Source organism: Ranitomeya variabilis, chromosome 3 (genome assembly GCF_051348905.1).
Source record: "Ranitomeya variabilis isolate aRanVar5 chromosome 3, aRanVar5.hap1, whole genome shotgun sequence".
Lineage (NCBI taxonomy): Eukaryota > Metazoa > Chordata > Amphibia > Anura > Dendrobatidae > Ranitomeya > Ranitomeya variabilis.
The window spans coordinates 724,968,901-724,987,895 of record NC_135234.1 but is presented as its reverse complement, the minus strand read 5'-3'; the positions used below and the strand labels follow the sequence as shown (position 1 = coordinate 724,987,895).

The 18,995-nt window shown below is 43.6% G+C and overlaps 1 protein-coding gene across 2 annotated transcripts in view; it reads left to right on the top strand.

The window, feature by feature from the left end:
* Window positions 1-18,995, top strand: part of ZDHHC20 (zDHHC palmitoyltransferase 20) — a 75,195-nt gene that overhangs the window by 33,011 nt on the left and 23,189 nt on the right. For both annotated transcript variants that reach the window (XM_077298381.1, XM_077298380.1), the window contains exons 3-4: window positions 1,917-2,011; window positions 8,813-8,933. In XM_077298381.1, the coding sequence (XP_077154496.1) occupies window positions 1,917-2,011; window positions 8,813-8,933 (216 nt within the window). The remainder of the gene's footprint in view (window positions 1-1,916; window positions 2,012-8,812; window positions 8,934-18,995) is intronic.

Sequence of the window (18,995 nt, the reverse complement as noted above, 5' to 3'; positions counted from 1 at the left end):
AATATATTTTTCTTTGCTTTCGAGACTCCGTCTTGCTGTTATGTAATAAGAGCCTGGTGTGCCGCTCATGTGACAGCTGACGGCGGCTCGTTACAGGTCACAGCTCTGGTAACTGTACTGTAACGAGCCCTATACCTGTGCGATCGTCAGATGTCCAAAACAGATTTTTTTTTACACTGCCTGTAAAAAATAAATAATAATAAAAGGTTCCTATTATGTTTTTTCAGAGTTTAAGTTGATGCAAAAAAATCACCTAAGAAAAGAAAAATAGCTTTTTATTGTAGAATGAGTATTATTTGCTCAGAGGTTAAATCCAATTAAAGACTTGTCATTAATGATGGACAGAATAGCAGCTCTGCCTCGTGTAACTTGTTTTCACTAGACAACCCCTAGATCCCCGATCTCCAGAACTGCGAACTTTTATCGCAGTCATAATCTGGAGCTGCGGGCCGGAAACCCAACCGCCACTCTTTTCATTCTCTATGGATCTTCCAAAAAAAAACAAGCACAGGAATAAAAGTTCCCCATTCTGCTGATCAGGGCGGGTCCCAGCAGTCAGATCCCCACCAATCGATAAGTGATCACTAATCCCTGTGCAGAGTTCATAGACTGTTATCACAGAAGGTTAGAGTTGGAAGGGACCTCCAGGGTCATCGTGTCCAACCCCCCGCTCAATGCAGGATTAATAAACCATCTCAGACAGATGTCTGTCCTGCCTCTGTTTGAAGACTTCCATTGAAGGAGAACTCGCCACCTTTCGTGGCAGCCTGTTCCACTCATTGATCACCCTCACTGTCAAAAAGTTTTTTCTAATATCTAATTTTCACCGGACAATCCCATTAATCTCCCCTCTACCTACTCCTTTGTCGCTGCTTGAAGATTACTACCCCAAAGTATCTACCACAGAGCTCAGCAGACTAATTATATATTTTCCTGGGGAGAATATTGAGTATACCTACTATTCCTATGATATAGACCTTTTTGCTAATTTTAAGCTTGAGTCTAGTGGTCGGTCATACTTCTACACTAACGGCTGTCAATCAGTGAATAGGACCGCCCACTGGACTCCTAAGCTCAGGATGCGCAGAGATAAATGACCGAACCTTTTCTCATATAATTATATATCTAATCTGTTCAGCTACTGCTGATCTATAACTTATCTGCAGATCTCGCTGCTTCTTCATTGTGTCGGGCTTTCTATTAAGGAGCAGTTCAACTGATTAAGGCAAATATGTTCCTTTTAAAGGGAATGTATAATCAAAAAATATATTTTTTTTTATTCACTTTTTGTGTTAAATGTATTTTTAAATAATATAGTAATGTATGGGGTTTTTTTCATACCACAATCTGTATAAAAAAAAAAGTTTTCAGGAGTCTCATTATCATCAGAGGCAGGGTTGCAATAACAGATAACCCCTCTATACACAGCTGATAACACAAGATCCATCTTTCACAGTAGGTGATTTCATAGATCCTTGTCTTCCTCTTTTCTTCACAATGACCTAATTAGATGTTTCAATACAAACGATCGGCTCTGAATCCTTCCATTGCTGCTAATGTACATGGATTTCCTGAGACAACAGAAACTGGGAATCTAGAATATCCCCCGGTGTGAAAATGGCAAGATTTATAAATTATTTTCTAATACAGAGCGGGATCTGAAAAATTAAACATAAAAAGCAAAATTAAAAAAATTAAATTTCGGATAAAAATTTGATCTATACACAAAGTCATTGTTTGATGAACCATTCCCTTTAAATATCACAACTTTAGTTATGAGAATTGCCTTTTGTATACCGAGATCAAAACATATCCATCTATTCTATCAAGCTAAGGGTTGTCCGTGCCTGAAAAAGAACATGTACATCATACACTTGTACTGTGCTTTCTGACTATATTTGTTTTTGCTTTTTCAGTTATCTACCTGGTGTTTTTTCATCTATTTTTTATAATGTTTGTGTGGTCCTACTGGAAGACAATATTTTCCTGTCCTGCTAATCCATCCAAAGAGGTAAGGTCCTGTCTTTTTTTTTTTCCGTCATATTTGTCTTCCAATATTAAATATAGTAAATATAGGAGAAAAGTATCACTGGGTACGCAGGCCATGCGAATGTATGCGGATGCCTCAGCATGCATTGTTTTGACGCTGCGCCGAACTCAACATGTTGCATTTTGTTGCGGTCGGCTCAGGCCAAAACGACGCATCCAGAGGCAACCGCATACATCCGCATGGCCTGCATACCCAATGATAAAGGTAGGAACGCAGGACGCATGCCGATGTAGGCGGAGCTGAAGGAAGAGGTGCGGCAGTGGGCGGGGCTTAACGGAGGAACTACGCAGCCCTGCCCAAGTGTGAAACCGGCCTAAGAAACAATCGGTCCTGATAGAAGCACCGGTGTGTGAATGCAGCCTTACTTGGGATTTGTTTTCGCTGTGTGGTAAAAGGGGCCTCGGCTTTATTTGCAGCTTAATACAACAATCGTCATACCAAATTGTGTCTGTATAATTTATACAGTGTCTTTCTCTCTGCTCTCCTCTCATGCTCTCGTAGCTGTGGGCCAAGCTACGCTCTCCTAGACTCCCCTTCTCTCATGGCTCCGGGCCGGGTATCTCTCTCCTCCTCCTTCTCTCTCATGTCTGTGGGCCGAATATCTCTCTCTTTCTCCTCTTTCTCCTCTCTCTCCTCTCTCCCCTCTCTCCCCCCTCTCCCCCCTCTCCCCCCTCTCCCCCCTCTCCCCCCTCTCCCCCCTCTCCCCCCTCTCTCCCCTCTCCCCCCTCTCTCCCCCTCTCCCCCCTCTCTCCCCTCTCTCCCCTCTCTCCCCTCTCTCCTCTCTCTCTCTCTCTCTCTCTCTCTCTCTCATGGCTGTGGGCCGATTATCTCCCTCTCCTCTCTCTCCTCTCTCTCTTCTCTCTCCTCTCCTCTCGCTCCTCTCTCCCCCCTCTCCCCCCCTCTCCCCCCTCTCCCCCCTCTCCCCCCTCTCCCCCCTCTCCCCCCTCTCTCCCCTCTCTCCCCTCTCTCCCCTCTCTCCCCTCTCTCCCCTCTCTCTCTCTCTCTCTCATGGCTGTGGGCCGAGTATCTCTCTCTCCTCTCTCTCTCTCTCCTTCTCCTCTCTCTCTCCTTCTCCTCTCCTCTCTCTCATGGCTCCTGGCCGGGTATCTCTCTTTTTCCTCTTTCTCTCCCATGGCTGTGGGCCGAATATCACTCTCTCCTTTCTGTTTCTCATGGCTGTGGACTCAGTATCTCTCTCTCCTTTCTGTCTCTCATGGCTGTGGGCCCAGTATATATATATATATATATATATATATATATATATATATATATATATATATATATATATATATATATATATATATATATATATATATATATATATATATACAGGTCCTTCTCAAAAAATTAGCATATAGTGTTAAATTGCATTATTTACCATAATGTAATGATTACAATTAAACTTTCATATATTATAGATTCATTATCCACCAACTGAAATTTGTCAGGTCTTTTATTGTTGTAATACTGATGATTTTGGCCTACAACTCCTGATAACCCAAAAAACCTGTCTCAATAAATTAGCATATCAAGAAAAGGTTCTCTAAACGACCTATTACCCTAATCTTCTGAATCAACTAATTAACTCTAAACACATGCAAAAGATACCTGAGGCTTTTAAAAACTCCCTGCCTGGTTCATTACTCAAAACCCCCATCATGGGTAAGACTAGCGACCTGACAGATGTCAAGAAGGCCATCATTGACACCCTCAAGCAAGAGGGTAAGACCCAGAAAGAAATTTCTCAACAAATAGGCTGTTCCCAGAGTGCTGTATCAAGGCACCTCAATGGTAAGTCTGTTGGAAGGAAACAATGTGGCAGAAAACGCTGTACAACGAGAAGAGGTGACCGGACCCTGAGGAAGATTGTGGAGAAGGACCGATTCCAGACCTTGGGGAACCTGAGGAAGCAGTGGACTGAGTCTGGTGTGGAGGAAATGGGCTACAGGTGCCGCATTCCCCAGGTAAAGCCACTTTTGAACCATAAACAGCGGCAGAAGCGCCTGACCTGGGCTACAGAGAAGCAGCACTGGACTGTTGCTAAGTGGTCCCAAGTACTTTTTTCTGATGAAAGCAAATTTTGCATGTCATTCGGAAATCAAGGTGCCAGAGTCTGGAGGAAGACTGGGGAGAAGGAAATGCCAAAATGCCTGAAGTCCAGTGTCAAGTACCCACAGTCAGTGATGGTGTGGGGTGCCATGTCAGCTGCTGGTGTTGGTCCACTGTGTTTCATCAAGGGCAGGGTCAATGCAGCTAGCTATCAGGAGATTTTGGAGCACTTCATGCTTCCATCGGCTGAAATGCTTTATGGAGATGAAGATTTCATTTTTCAGCACGACCTGGCACCTGCTCACAGTGCCAAAACCACTGGTAAATGGTTTACTGTCCATGGTATTACTGTGCTCAATTGGCCTGCCAACTCTCCTGACCTGAACCCCATAGAGAATCTGTGGGATATTGTGAAGAGAAAGTTGAGAGACGCAAGACCCAACACTCTGGATGAGCTTAAGGCCGCTATTGAAGCATCCTGGGCCTCCATAACATCTCAGCAGTGTCACAGGCTGATTGCCTCCATGCCACGCCGCATTGAAGCAGTCATTTCTGCCAAAGGATTCCCGACCAAGTATTGAGTGCATAACTGAACATTATTCTTTGATGGTTTTTTTGTTTGTTATTAAAAAACACTTTTATTTGATTGGACGGGTGAAATATGCTAATTTATTGAGACAGGTTTTTTGGGTTATCAGGAGTTGTAGGCCAAAATCATCAGTATTAAAACAATAAAAGACCTGACAAATTTCAGTTGGTGGATAATGAATCTATAATATATGAAAGTTTAATTGTAATCATTACATTATGGTAAATAATGAAATTTAACACTATATGCTAATTTTTTGAGAAGGACCTGTATATATATATATATATATATATATATATATATATATATACTAGCTGTACTACCCGGCTTCGCCCGGGTTAATGACTGCTGTTAGCAAAATAGAATGTGTTAACAAAAATTTATTCTGCACACAAAAACCACAAAACAAATAGATAGAAATGTAATTATTAAAAGGCAAAAACTAAGCAAATAGAAGCATTTCACAACATATATTAGCTTTGTTATACTGAGAATGTCTTTGTTGCCTATATTAACCAATCAGAGCTCAGGTTAATTAACTGTAGCAAAATAGAAGCTGAGCTGTGATTGGTTGCTATTGGCAGCCTGATAAATCCCCAGCCAACAGGAAGCCCTCCCCCCTGGCAGTATATATTAGCTCACACATACACATAATAGACAGGTCATGTGACTGACAGCTGCCGTATTTCCTATATGGTACATTTGTTGCTCTTGTAGTTTGCTTATTAATCAGATTTTTATTTTTGAAGGACAATACCAGACTTGTGTGTGTTTTAGGGCGAGTTTTATGTGTCAAGTTGTGTGTGTTGAGTTGCGTGTGGCGACATGCATGTAGCGACTTTTGTGAGATGAGTTTTGTGTGGCGACATGCGTGTAGCAACATTTTGTGTGTTGAGTTGCATGTGACAGGTTAGTGTAGCAAGTTGTGTGCAGCAAGATTTGTGCATGGCGAGTTTTGCGCGTGGCGAGTTTTATGTGTGGTGCATTTTGAGTATGTGCAAGTTTTGTGTGAGGCAACTTTTGCATGTGGTGCAACTTTTGTACATGTGGCAATTTTTCTGTGTGTGCAAGTTTTGCATGAGGTGAGTTTTCCATGAGGTGAGTTTTGCACGTGTGGCGAGTTTTGCGTGAGCCTAGTTTTGCATATGGCGAGTTTTGCATGTAGCGAGTTTTGAGTGGTGACTTTTGTGTTTCGACTTTTATGTGGCGAGGTTGGTGTGTGTGTGTGGTGAAATGTGTGCTGAGGGTGGTATATGTGTTCAAGCACGTGGTAGTGTGTGGCGCATTTTGTGTTTGTGTTCATATCCCCGTGTGTGGTGAGTATCCCATGTCGGGGCCCCACCTTAGCAACTGTACGGTATATACTCTTTGTCGCCATCGCTCTCATTCTTTAAGTCCTCATTGTTCACATCTGGCAGCTGTCAATTTTCCTCCAACACTTTTCCCTTCACTTTTTCCCCATTATGTAGATAGGAGCAAAATTGTTTGGTGAATTGGAACGCGCGGGGTTAAAATTTCACCTCACAACATAGCCTATGACGCTCTCGGGGTCCAGACGTGTGACTGTGCAAAATTTTGTGGCTGTAGCTGCGACGGTACAGATGCCAATCCCGGACATACACACATACATACATACACACATTCAGCTTTATATATTAGATATACCTGTATGTAATCTCCTGTATATAGTATATACCTGTGTGTCATCTCACCTATATATAGTATATATCTGTGTGTCATCTCCTGTATATAGTATATACCTGTATGTCATCTCCTCCTATACATAGCATATACCTGTGTCATCTCCTCCTGTATATACTATATACCTGTAGGTAATCTGCTCCTGTATATAGTATATACCTGTGTGTCATCTCCTCCTGTATATAGTATATACCTGTATGTCATCTCCTCCTGTATGTAGTATGTACCTGTATGTCATCTCCTCCTCTATATAGTATATACCTGTGTGTCATCTCTCCTGTATATAGTATATATCTGTGTGTCATCTCCTCCTGTATATAGTATATACCTGTGTGTCATCTCCCCTGTAAATAGTATATACCTGTGTGTCATCTCCTGTATATAGTATATAGCTGTATGCCATCTCCTCCTGTATTAGCCCTCGTTCACACGTTATTTGGTCAGTATTTTTACCTCAGTATTTGTAAGCTAAAATGGCAGCCTGATAAATCCCCAGCCAACAGTAAGCCCACCCCCTGGCAGTATATATTAGCTCACACATACACATAATAGACTGGTCATGTGACTGACAGCTGCCGGATTCCTATATGGTACATTTGTTGCTCTTGTAGTTTGTCTGCTTATTAATCAGATTTTTATTTTTGAAGGATACCAGACTTGTGTGTGTTTTAGGGCGAGTTTCGTGTGTCAAGTTGTGTGTGTTGAGTTGCGTGTGGCGACATGCATGCAGGGACTTTTGTGAGATGAGTTTTGTGTGGCGACATGCGTGTAGCAACTTTTTGTGTGTCGAGTTGCATGTGACAGGTTAGTGTAGCAAGTTGTGTGCAGCAAGTTTTGCGCATGGCGAGTTTTGCGCGTGGCGAGTTTTATGTGTGGTGCCTTTTGAGTATGTGCAAGTTTTGTGTGAGGCAACTTTTGCATGTGTTGCAACTTTTGTGCATGTGGCAATTTTTCTGCGTGTGGCAATTTTTCTGCGTGTGCAAGTTTTGCGTGTGGCGAGTTTTGCACGTGTGGCGAGTTTTGCATGTGGAGAGTTTTGCGCGTGGCGAGTTTTGAGCGGCGACTTTTGTGTTTCTACTTTTATGTGGCGAGGTTGGTGTATGTGTGGTGAAATGTGCGCTGAGGGTGGTATATGTGTTCGAGCACGTGGTAGTGTGTGGCGCATTTTGTGTGTGTGTTCATATCCCCGTGGTGGTGTGATTATCCCATGTTGGGGCCCCACCTTAGCAACTGTACAGTATATACTCTTTGGTGCCATCGCTGTCATTCTTTAAGTCCCCCTTGTTCACATCTGGCAGCTGTTAATTTGCCTCCAACACTTTTCCTTTCATTTTTTCCCCATTATGTAGATAGGGGCAAAATTGTTTGGTGACTTGGAAAGCGCGGGGTTAAAATTTCACCTCACAATATAGCTTTGACGCTCTCAGGGTCCAGACGTGTGACTGTGCAAAATTTTGTGCCTGTAGCTGCGACGCCTCCAACACTTTTCCTTTCACTTTTTCCCCATTATGTAGATAGGGGCAAAATTGTTTGGTGAATTGGAAAGCGCGGGGTTAAAATTTCACCTCACAACATAGCCTATGACGCTCTCGGGGTCCAGACGTGTGACTGTGCAAAATTTTGTGGCTGTAGCTGCTACGGTTCAGATGCCAATCCCGGACATACATACATACATACATACATACATACACACACACACACATTCAGCTTTATATATTAGATATATATATATATATATATATATATATATATATATATCTCTCTCTCTCTCTCTCTCTCTCTCTCTCTCTCTCTCTCTCTCTCTCTCTCTCTCTCTCTCTCTCTCTCTCTCTCTCTCTCTCTCTCTCTCTCTCTCTCTCCTCTTTCTCTCTCATGGCTGTGGGCCGAATATCACTCTCTCCTTTCTGTCTCTCATGGCTGTGGGCCGAATATCACTCTCTCCTTTCTGTCTCTCATGGCTGTGGGCCCAGTATCACTCTCTCCTTTCTGTCTCTCATGGCTGTGGGCCGAGCACTTGTTCTCCCTATGACTCTACCTCTTATAAATGCTCGGCTCGACTGGGTATGCTGTATTTTCATTGAGCAGAGGGAAGAAACTCCCTGCCAGTCTTTTTCTTTTAGCAGCTTATCTCCCCCTGTAAACTTTAAAATGTAAAAGCCCCTCACATTAGATGGTCGGCCAGTCCTGCTGAGAGTGGCGGGAATATTCGGCTGACTATAATGTGTATGGAGGCCTTTATAGAGAGCGAGATCCTAGCAGCGCTGGGCCTTCTGTCCTCCGGACCACTTCCCGTGTACGCACTTGCCGCTCGTGCCAGGTGCGGCTCCATCTGTATTGACATTACTTAATCTGTGCGGCTGACATAGTACCATGTTTGCTTTCGCTGGTCGCTGGACTAATGCTGTTTTGTGTCTTTCCTTCAGTTCTGTTTATCCAAGTCTGACAAGGAGTTGTACGAGAAGGAGGAGAGGCAGGAATACCAGCAGGAAATCCTCAAACGAGCTGCCAAAGACCTGCCTATATATACCGTGACGGCTACGAAAGGTGAGGCTGGGCCTCCACAGAGCCATCATATACATGTACGGTCTAATATGGGCTGCACACTACAGTATTATACTGGAGTATCAGGCACTATAGTCTGTATCGTCATATACCTGTTTCCAAAAAGAAAAAGGTCACTATTAATCCCTCTTGAAAATCTTCAATGACAGGCAAACAGGGGTAAAGGATAAATGTCCTTTTGCACAACATATATTTATTTATAATCTGCCTTGCTTTATTATACATATACCTTTTTTTTAGCTTATACCTTGGCATATATTGCGGTCTTATATCAGTAGTATTTGTTGGGGACTGTTCCTTATGTATCATTCTGATAGACGTAAACAGAGCTCTTGTCTGATCCGAGCCATACCTGGTATCCGTTTCTGAATACAGCTTTACCCAACTGCTGCTGGAGGGAGAAATCACAAAATCTTCCTCATTAACTTTTGTCTTCACAAGGAAGAACAGAAAAACACAAGCTGCAGAAGGGAAATCGGTGCAGGAATGAAGCTGTTCAGGCAGCAGCAGCACAGTCCTGGGAAGAAGGCGCTCACATAAAAAAATTCTAGAACTTGGAGCAGATTGCAAATAAATCTGGAGGTTTGAAAATGAACTTTTTTGTTTCCGGCAATTTTTTTTTCTTTTACAATTTCAAAGGTAAAATCGGTCCATCTCATACATGGCCGCATCTCTGCTTCTTAACAGCGGAGACTGGAAGTGTTGGTGGTGCAGGTGGATATTTTGCCTCGGCGTCACTGAATCTGCTGCGGTGTAGATTTAAATTACGGGCAACCTCCAACTTTTTTTTTTAAACTTTTTATTCTATAAAATAAAAAAAATTCCCATTACTGTTAGTTATCCATGTCACTCTTCGGTCTTTGTCTACCTCACTTGTGTATTGGCCCCGTCTCACTAAGCGATTTACCAACGATCACGACCAGCGATATGACCTGGCCGTGATCGTTGGTAAGTCGCTGTGTGGTCGCTGGGGAGCTGTCACACAGACAGCTCTCCCCAGCGACCAACGATCAGGGGAACGACTTCGGCATCGTTGAAACTGTCTTCAACGATGCCGAAGTCCTCCTGCAGCACCCGGGTAACTAGGGTAAACATCGGGTTACTAAGTGCAGGGCCGCGCTTAGTAACCTGATGTTTACCCTGGTTACCAAAAAAAACAAACACTACATACTCGCCTTTCGGTGTCCAGGTCCCTTGCCGTCTGCTTCCTGCTCTGACTGAGCCGCCGTACACTGAGAGCAGAGCGCAGCGGTGACGTCACTGCTGTGCTCTCACTTCTCACTGTACGGCCGGCAGTCAGTGAGAGCAGGAAGCAGACGGCAAGGGACCTGACGGACATCAGAAGGCGAGTGTGTACTGTTTGGTTTTTTTTACATTTACGCTGGTAACCAGGGTAAACATCGGGTTACTAAGCGCGGCCCTGCGCTTAGTAACCCGATGTTTACCCTGGTTACCAGTGAAGACATCGCTGGATCGGTGTCACACACACCGATTCAGCGATGTCAGCGGGGCCTCAACGACCAAAAAAAGGTCCAGGCCATTCCGACACGACCAGCGATCTCGCAGCAGGGGCCTGATCGCTGGTACGTGTCACACATAGCGAGATCGCTATGGAGGTCGCTGTTGCGTCACAAAACTTGTGACTCAGCAGCGATCTCGCTAGCGATCTCGCTATGTGAGACGGGGCCTTATGTCTGCAAGGAATGGAGAGCGGTACTAGACAGAGACTGGGGAAGCCTGATAGATTCTGTCTCTGACAGCCGTGGTGCCGGGCGCCTTGCATTCCTCTTGTGTTTGTGTATGTGATGAGAATACACAGTGCCTCTCTGTGCTCCTGGCATTGAGTTCTGCGGGCTGCTGTATACAGTTCTTACATCTGATGGCCCATGAATAAAGTTGGAGATCAGGCGGAGAACATGTGCATGCTGCTTATCTTAAGCCATAGTCATGGCGTACATTGCTAGAAATATTACAGCAGCAGAACTAATTACTAAACCTTTTAAAGCAAGTGCTGTGGGTTTTTTAATAGAACCCTGAGCTAAACGTTAATTTCGCTTACTAATATCTGAGGGCATCGGAGTGCTGAGTCATTTGCCGAATAATGAAGGTGAGCACATTCACACACTACAGACAAAACCCGAGAAAAAAGAACAAAATGAGCACCTACGCTGTAATAAGTGACTAGTAATAGTACATGTAAATAACATAGGGTACTTAGTTATCTCTATTTTGATCAAAAAAGCATAAAAGCCATCCCACCCCAACAAGGTGTACCCAGACGGGACAGTCCGATTTTTAAAATTAAACTTCACCTTGTGTCAGCCGACCTCAATGTAAATAAGGGCATAGGAAGACAGGGGACCAGACTGTTCAGACACCTGTGAAGCTATGTCGATGAAATGCCCAACTCAAAAAGGGGGAGCCTTGTCCCTGTTTGTACAAAGTACAAGAAACTATAGCAAAACCAAATAAATCAGCTCAGCTCAGCTTTGCCAATACGTATTCAATAGGATTGAGATCAGGGCGTTGTGATGGCCGCTCCAAAACATTGACTTTATCCTTAAGCCACTTTGTTACCATTTTGGCAGTATGCTTCGGGTCATTGTCCATTTGGAAGGCCCATTTCAGCCCAAGCTTTAACTTCCTGGCTGATGTCTTGAGATGTTGCTTCAGTATTGCCATATAATCTTCTTTTCTCATGATGCCATCTATTTTGTGGAGTTCACCAGTCCTAAAGAGATGCCACCCCCGTGTTTCACAGTTGGGATGGTGTTTTTAAGCTTCTCCCTTTTTCCCACAAACATAATGATAGTCATTATGCCCCAAAAGTTAAATTTTAGTTTCATCAGACCACAGGACATGTTTCCGTAAATTAAGGTCTTTGTTCTTGTGAGCATTTGCAAACATTAATCTGGCTTTTTTATGTTTCTTTTGGAGTAATGGCTTCTTCCTGGCAGAGTGGCCTTTCAGCCCATGTTGATACAGTACTCGTTTCACTGTGGCTATTGACACAATCTTACCAGCTTCCGCCATCATCTTCATAAGGTCTATTGCTTTTGTCCTTCGGTTGATATGCACATGTCGGACCAAAGCACGTTCATCTCTGGGACACAGAACCTGTCTCCTTCCTGAGCGGTATGATGGCTGAACATTCCCATCTTGTTTGTACTTGCGTATAATTGTTTGTACAGATGGAGGCATCTTCAGGTATCTTGAAATTGTGCCACAGATGAACCAGACGTGTGCCTGGTGCACAGTGGAAAAAAATGAAAAAATGGACACACGGCTATGGATGTGCGTGGGGTTAACACTGCTTTTACTGTTCCCTCTCATTGTGTGGTGGTAGTGGTGGCGTTTCCCGTGGTGGTGTTGAGGAAACATATAGGAGAGTCAAAAGGCAGATTAACTTAATAACAATTGAAACTTTTACTTGTAACACAACCATAAAGGATCACAGTCATAGATGGTACAACATAACGTGTGCGCATGACAAAGTTCCTCAGATGAGCCGTTAGCAACAGATGCAGGAAACTGCACATGTGAGGCGTGATAAACAGCAAGTGTAAACAGGGCCTATCCTGTTATCCAAGCTGACTCTATGGTCATCTTCTATCCCACTGAGGTGACGTTCCCCAGTAGATCCCCTATATTCCGGCTTCCCCTGTCTTTCATTATGTTGTAGGATTCCTGATTTCCCATCTCCATTATGGCGGACCACCCTCCAGGCCCGTTCTCGTCCTGTGTCCACAGCGCAGTATTCTGGTAGGCTAAGGGTGCTGTGCAGACCAGGGAATTCCATCTGCGTCACGGGTCCTAGTCCTCAGGCCATCCTAAAAGTTTCTTCTGGTCAGTCCATCTGTATTCAGCCCTCGGGAAGGGAGAAAAATAATCCCCTCACGTGTACTGGCTGGTTCACTGGCTGGTGGCTGTACTCTGAGGCCCTCACACCGGAGCTCTGACTGGAATAATGGTTACAACTACCTTTATTACTCGCTGAGACTCCATCCATTAAGCCATCTGCCTAGCAACTGCCTCAGCGGAGGAGCCTAGAATTTTGAAAACTTTGAAGAAAAATGTAACATGGCTGAAATGGATCTTCAAGGTGTGAACGCAGCCTTGGGGTATCGTATCAAGCTCTGCATGTGATGAAAGTCTGATTAGGTCCAGGTTCAGCTTCCAGGACTGGAAGTAATCAGGAGAATGGGGTTCCTATTATCCCTAATTGACAGCCTAGTATTTCAGAGGGGGCTGCACACATGCATGGCCCCCTGTATAACTCCTAGGCTTCTCTCTGGATTGGGGCTTAGGGGATGCAATGAACCACAGTACATCATTGGTCCTCGCCCGTGTCTGCTCTTCAGCTGCGCACCACTCCGCTTGTTTCTGACATGGAAACTACATGTGAAGAGCCACACGCCGCTCAGAGTGTCCAGATCTATCATGGCCACACAAAAATGTCTTTTTTTTTTTTCTTCCGCAGGTTTTGTAGCCTTGGTCTATAACTATACTTATATTTACAGTAAAGAAACGTAACAGCAGTAATGGCAGGACATTCACTTACGAGGAATTGGACTTAATAACAGGTTATTTTGGATGAGGAAATAATGGAAATAAATTGCAATTCCGAATGTATTCATTGCTTTGGGGAACACAGAAAAGCAAGACCTAATTTCTCATCCTGGAAAAGCCCTTTAAATTGCTAAATGCAAGTTGCTCAAAATAATTTTGCAGTCTTTTTTTTTGACAGTGAACAAGTGGAGGAGATCCTCAAAGAGAACCTGTCAGCACGACTCTGTAATGTAAAGTCATGGCTGGAATGGCGCTGGAATGCTGATTACATTGATACCTTTGGTGGAGAAATCGACTTTATGGTTCTACTTTAATCAGAATTTGAAGTTTTCTGCTAATTAGATGTCGGTGCACAGGGGCCGGACTGTACACGGGGTCTTCTCCTCCTCTGCCTGCCTCCGATCAGTGAATGACCGGCCTCTTCTGATTGAAATCTCCGCAACGTCCTGTCAATCACAGACCGGAGGCAGGCGGACGGGCCGGGGATCACATACAGGGAGGAGAAGACCCTGTGCACCGAAATCTAATTAGTACAATTTCTGATTACAGATGTACCACAAAGTGGATTTTTTGACCAAAGGCATCAATGTAATCAGTATTACGGCGCCATTACAGCCACCTTATTACATTACACAATCGTGCTGACAGGTTCTCTTTAATAGCAACTTCATTTTTGTTTCTCAGCATGATCAGACTGCATTGTTGATGGCCATCTAACACAATTCCTGTCTACATGTCACACAGGACCCCCACTATCTACAAACGTTTTTTTTTTTTTTTTTTACTTCAATATGCAAATTAGCTCTCCTCCAGGAGGTAGAGATCCAGCTGTTTAGCGCCACCTAGTGGAAGTAGCTTTACTATTATATAATACATAATCCTCCCACCCAGCCTAGCTACATGTTTTCATCTGTAGGCAAACCAGAGCCGTCTTCAAAGGAAAGGCAACCATCTGTAGACGGTTGTTATAAGGTAATGGCTCTTTGTCGGCGCAGAGTAGGGTTCTAGTTGTCCGGGTAGGAGGCTTTTGGCACATGTCTATAGCTTGCCATTTCTCCTTGCAGAGCCTGCTAACTAGTGTAAGTAGACCTATGAAACAGCCAGTGCTCCCTGCAATAAAGGTTTGCAAAATCCTACAGGAGTCAGAAACATTTGTGCCTCTTCTTGGGGGTAGCGCAATATATCAGTTGAGTTTCTGGGTAAAACATGAAGCAGCAAATTGTAAGGCATGCAACCTATAATGTAGGAAATTAGTCCATATCAAAGTGTACAAACTGTCAAGAAAACACCGTTAGGGTAGTTGTACACACCGCATTTTTGGAAAAACAGCACTGCCATTCTAGAAACATGTACAGCCTCAAGAACGGCACAGAAAGAAAGCAGTTTTCAGAAAAGGAGAAAAGCACATGAAGAAAAATTGAGTGCAGGATAGAAGCTGTGCTGATATGAGCTAGTGAAGACAGCAGCACCCTGGATACACATCGTTCACATCCAGCCTATATCACTGGTAGGGACACTCCAACAACAGAAAAATCTGAAACTTGGATCAGGTTACAAGATGCATATTAGAGGGTCTGAAAGTAAATTAAGTTGGTAGACTGAAACTTACAGCAGTTTTATTAAGTAAAAAAAATTTCTTTGTTAAAGGTGCCCATATTCTTTAACTTGTCTGGGGAGATATAACCGTGCCGGCCCACAGTTTCACCTTTTATAATGTAAATTTCTTGTACAGCACCTTAGTGACAGCAATCACAATGAAGTTTATCAGCGTTCGTGTCCGTGCAGTGCCATGAAACACCCCGCAGGGCATCCCAGCTGTAGATGTGACGAGAATGGAGATTATGTCATTACATCAAATGATCGCAGAACAAAGTGTCCAGTGTTCAAGTGTCACAGCTGCTGAGTGGAGGTGACGAGCGCCTCTGTGATGTCTGTGAACCCAGACACAGCCGGCCTAAGTGCCCTCACTCACAAAACAGGGGTGAGGGTGTTCTCCTATAGTCAGTCCTACCATACCGTTAATCAGAATGACATTTCTAGAATACTCTGTATAGTCATTTTCCATGTGGCATTGCCAGTAAGATGCCCCCCTAGGGCATCTCGGCCAGCCAGCCATACCCTGCTTTATACTGCACCCCAAATTTCCGCCTGTAGATGGGTGTTTGACTTGATAAAAATTCCCAGTTGTGTTCCAAAGCTCATTAGAGGGTGAGATATTGACTAAAGCAGGGGCCCAGATGGCGATCAGCACTCATGTGCCCTTCATCTTAGGTGCTTCTGCTTAGGGACATTTTAGATGGCAAATCTCAGCAGACGCACCTCAGACGCATGCACCTATCGCTGTGTGTGATCATCAGCCTCTCAAGGCAGCTACCTCCAATAGGTGGCACTAGAGTGAGCGATATTGTGTACTTTTTTTCACATCGTCAGTAAGACTCAGCTGGTATTCTTAAAGGGGTGGTGCAGCCTTAGCATACAAGATTGCAGTCACTCTATGGGAGTGCATTCATTGTGAATATTCTCCAGCGTTGGAAGCGGGCAGTCATGTGACCACAAGGATGCGATTTTGCATTCTTCCGGCCACATTCCGACTAGAGGTGTCCAGCCTGTCGCAATACATTTGACACGTCTAGTCGGCACGTGACAACGCAAGTCGCATACTTGCAGTCATGCGCCCACCACTCCTAGCGCTGGCACCAGAGGATACTCACAGCGCACAGTGAATATTCACAAGTCTGCAGTTACATAGAGTGACTACAGACTTGTACTCTAAGGCTGGACAATCCCTTTCAGATTAGCGAGTCTTAAGCCCAATATTCAGCACAAATGCATATGCTACTACACCTTCATATCTGACTATTCTAAGAAGCTTTCTTTTAGTGAGTGAAAGGCTGTAAGGGTATGTCGCACACAATGTCTTTTTCAGGCGGATTCCACTAGGAATCCGCCTGAAAAAGCACCACAAAAAATTATCTTCATGTACATCAATGTAAAAACAACATTCTTTGAACACATCTGGATTTGGAAACCGTAATGTGGTTAAATGTTTGTTCTTCCGGTGGCTTCATTTGGGAGCTGCCCACTCTTTATAGTTGAAATCACAGGGAAAAGACACCGGGCGCTGAGCCTCCTGAAGAAGCAACGGCGAAACCAGCTTCACCCAAGAAACCTCAGTGACTCCAATGCCAGAATAAAGACGTGCTGTGCACATCTCCGAGCGGAGTTGTTGTAGGTTTCGCCTGTTGCTCGGTCTATCCATCAGACCCATTTGTGCTCTGTCAAGCAGATTACAGGTTATTCAAAAATAGCCTGGAATATGATGAAAGTCTCTACAAGGAAAATGAATGCCCTGTTATTAAGGGGGTTATTATTCAGTAAGCAGTGCCCCACCGGTCTGCAGGCTGGGTGTGGTATTGCGGATCAGCTCCATTGTTATAGTTTACATTTGCTCTGTATGGAATGGTATGTAACAAGTCTGGCACAATGCCCCCCACATTGGTGTTCGGCCTAACCAAATTCATCATCTCACGTCGTAACTAATTTCCCCATCCCCTATCCCTTCTCTTCTAAAGAGGAATGGATAAATCCTGAATGGTCGCCTCTTCCGTTAATGCTTGTATGTATCACTACTTCACCCATCCTGGTCGTGCAGACACTGATTCCATTGCCGGTCATCCAACTTCACGTCATCATTGGAATTGATCTTGCCGGTCACGGCCGGGCTTCTTACCAGCCGCAGCTTCTCTCCCAGGATCTGGTAATTCAACAAGCAAAAATACCAATTGAATAGGATCAGGAGGAGGAAGCCATATATATTGATGTTTCGTTCCCACTGGCCTGATATGCCAAAGGTTATTCCACTTACAATTGCTATTGACCTCAATGGTCCAGTATGTGTTCCTAATGTAAAGAGTGAGGGTTTTTACAAGGGTTGCATGGATTTTATAAAAAAAAAAAATAAAAAAATAAACTTTCAAATTTCCAACAAGGTGATGGAAGAGTTTTTACACTCCGGACCCTCATATGATTACCAGAGGGGATATTGGGTATGGGCAGTGTGTCTTGCTTTGGAGGACCCAACATGTCCTGACATTACATAAACTGTCCATTAATTTGAATGGAAACTGTGCATTGCTTCATTTTGCCACTTGGGGCGCTGCAGAGATATTAAACACTTGTTTCTGGTCATTTTCACTTAGGGGTGTACTCACTTTTGTTGCCAGCAGCTTAGACATTAATGGCTGTGTGCTGAGTTTTTATAGAGGGCACCCCAAATTTACACCGTTATACAAGCTGTACACTGACTACTTTGTATCAAAGTGTCAGATCTTCAGTGTTGTGTCATGAAAAGATAGAATAAGATATTTACGAAAAATGTGAGGGGTGTACTCACTTTTGTGATATACTGTACCTGCGGCATCCTAAACAGGTTCTAGTTGCAGCAGCCAACACTAATCCTAGCCATTTAACCCCTTAGACGTTGTCAATAGTGACTGTAGCATCTAAGGGGGTTAACAGAGGGAGGAAGTTCCCGTTATCCCACCAGCAGTCTCCATGCCGTCGTGGGCTGTATGGCAGCAAGGGACGTAACAAGGGACCCTCTGGCAAATACACATGGCAGACAATCCGCCTCTACCCAAAAACAGGGATTAAATAACCCCCTTGTGAGGCCGGAATATTGCAGCGTGTTATTGAAATGTCCAGAGGATCGCGTGAGCCCATAACAGGATCAAAATAACAAACGGCAAAAAGTAATAATGCCTAGTAAAAAGAAATAAAACCTTCAAAATGCTTGATACAAAAAAAAATACACCTAATTAGTTTTGCAACATCCATCCATAATAACCCAAACTATAACATTTAGTTTTATGAGTTGTTTATTCTGCATAGTAAATACTATAAAAAAAAATATCGCTGTTGGAGGTCTTGAAATATTTTGAATATTTTATAGTGCAAAAGTTGCAAATCATAAAAAGAAACCCTACTAAAGTTTGGTATTGCTGCGATTCCTCTGCTAGCTATGACCCTGGTCTGCATTCATTTTTGGATACTTTCTGTACTTTCAGTTGGTACTGAGAATCGTAGTGGAGCTGCTGCCGAAATGACAACACAGGTTATCGCATGAAGACCATCTGTCTACATTGTGTGCACAATTATTGGGCAATTTAGTTTTTGTTTTTTAGTGAAATATTACAGCACTGTTGTTAATCCCAAAGGTTAATAACCCTGAAATCTGAATATTTAAGAAGGTATAAGTGAGGTTTTGTCTTTCTAAAGAGAATATCTATCTATGTGTGCAGACTTACTGGACAACTACCGGTAAATGGAAAACGTAAATTGTTTTCCATCGGTTAAAGTGAGAATAATAACCTAACAACTCAATGTAAAAAATGCATTTTGTACATATACATAAAAATATCAGTGACAGCAGCGGAGACTTTGATGCTACTATGGAGCATTGTGCTGCATAAAAAT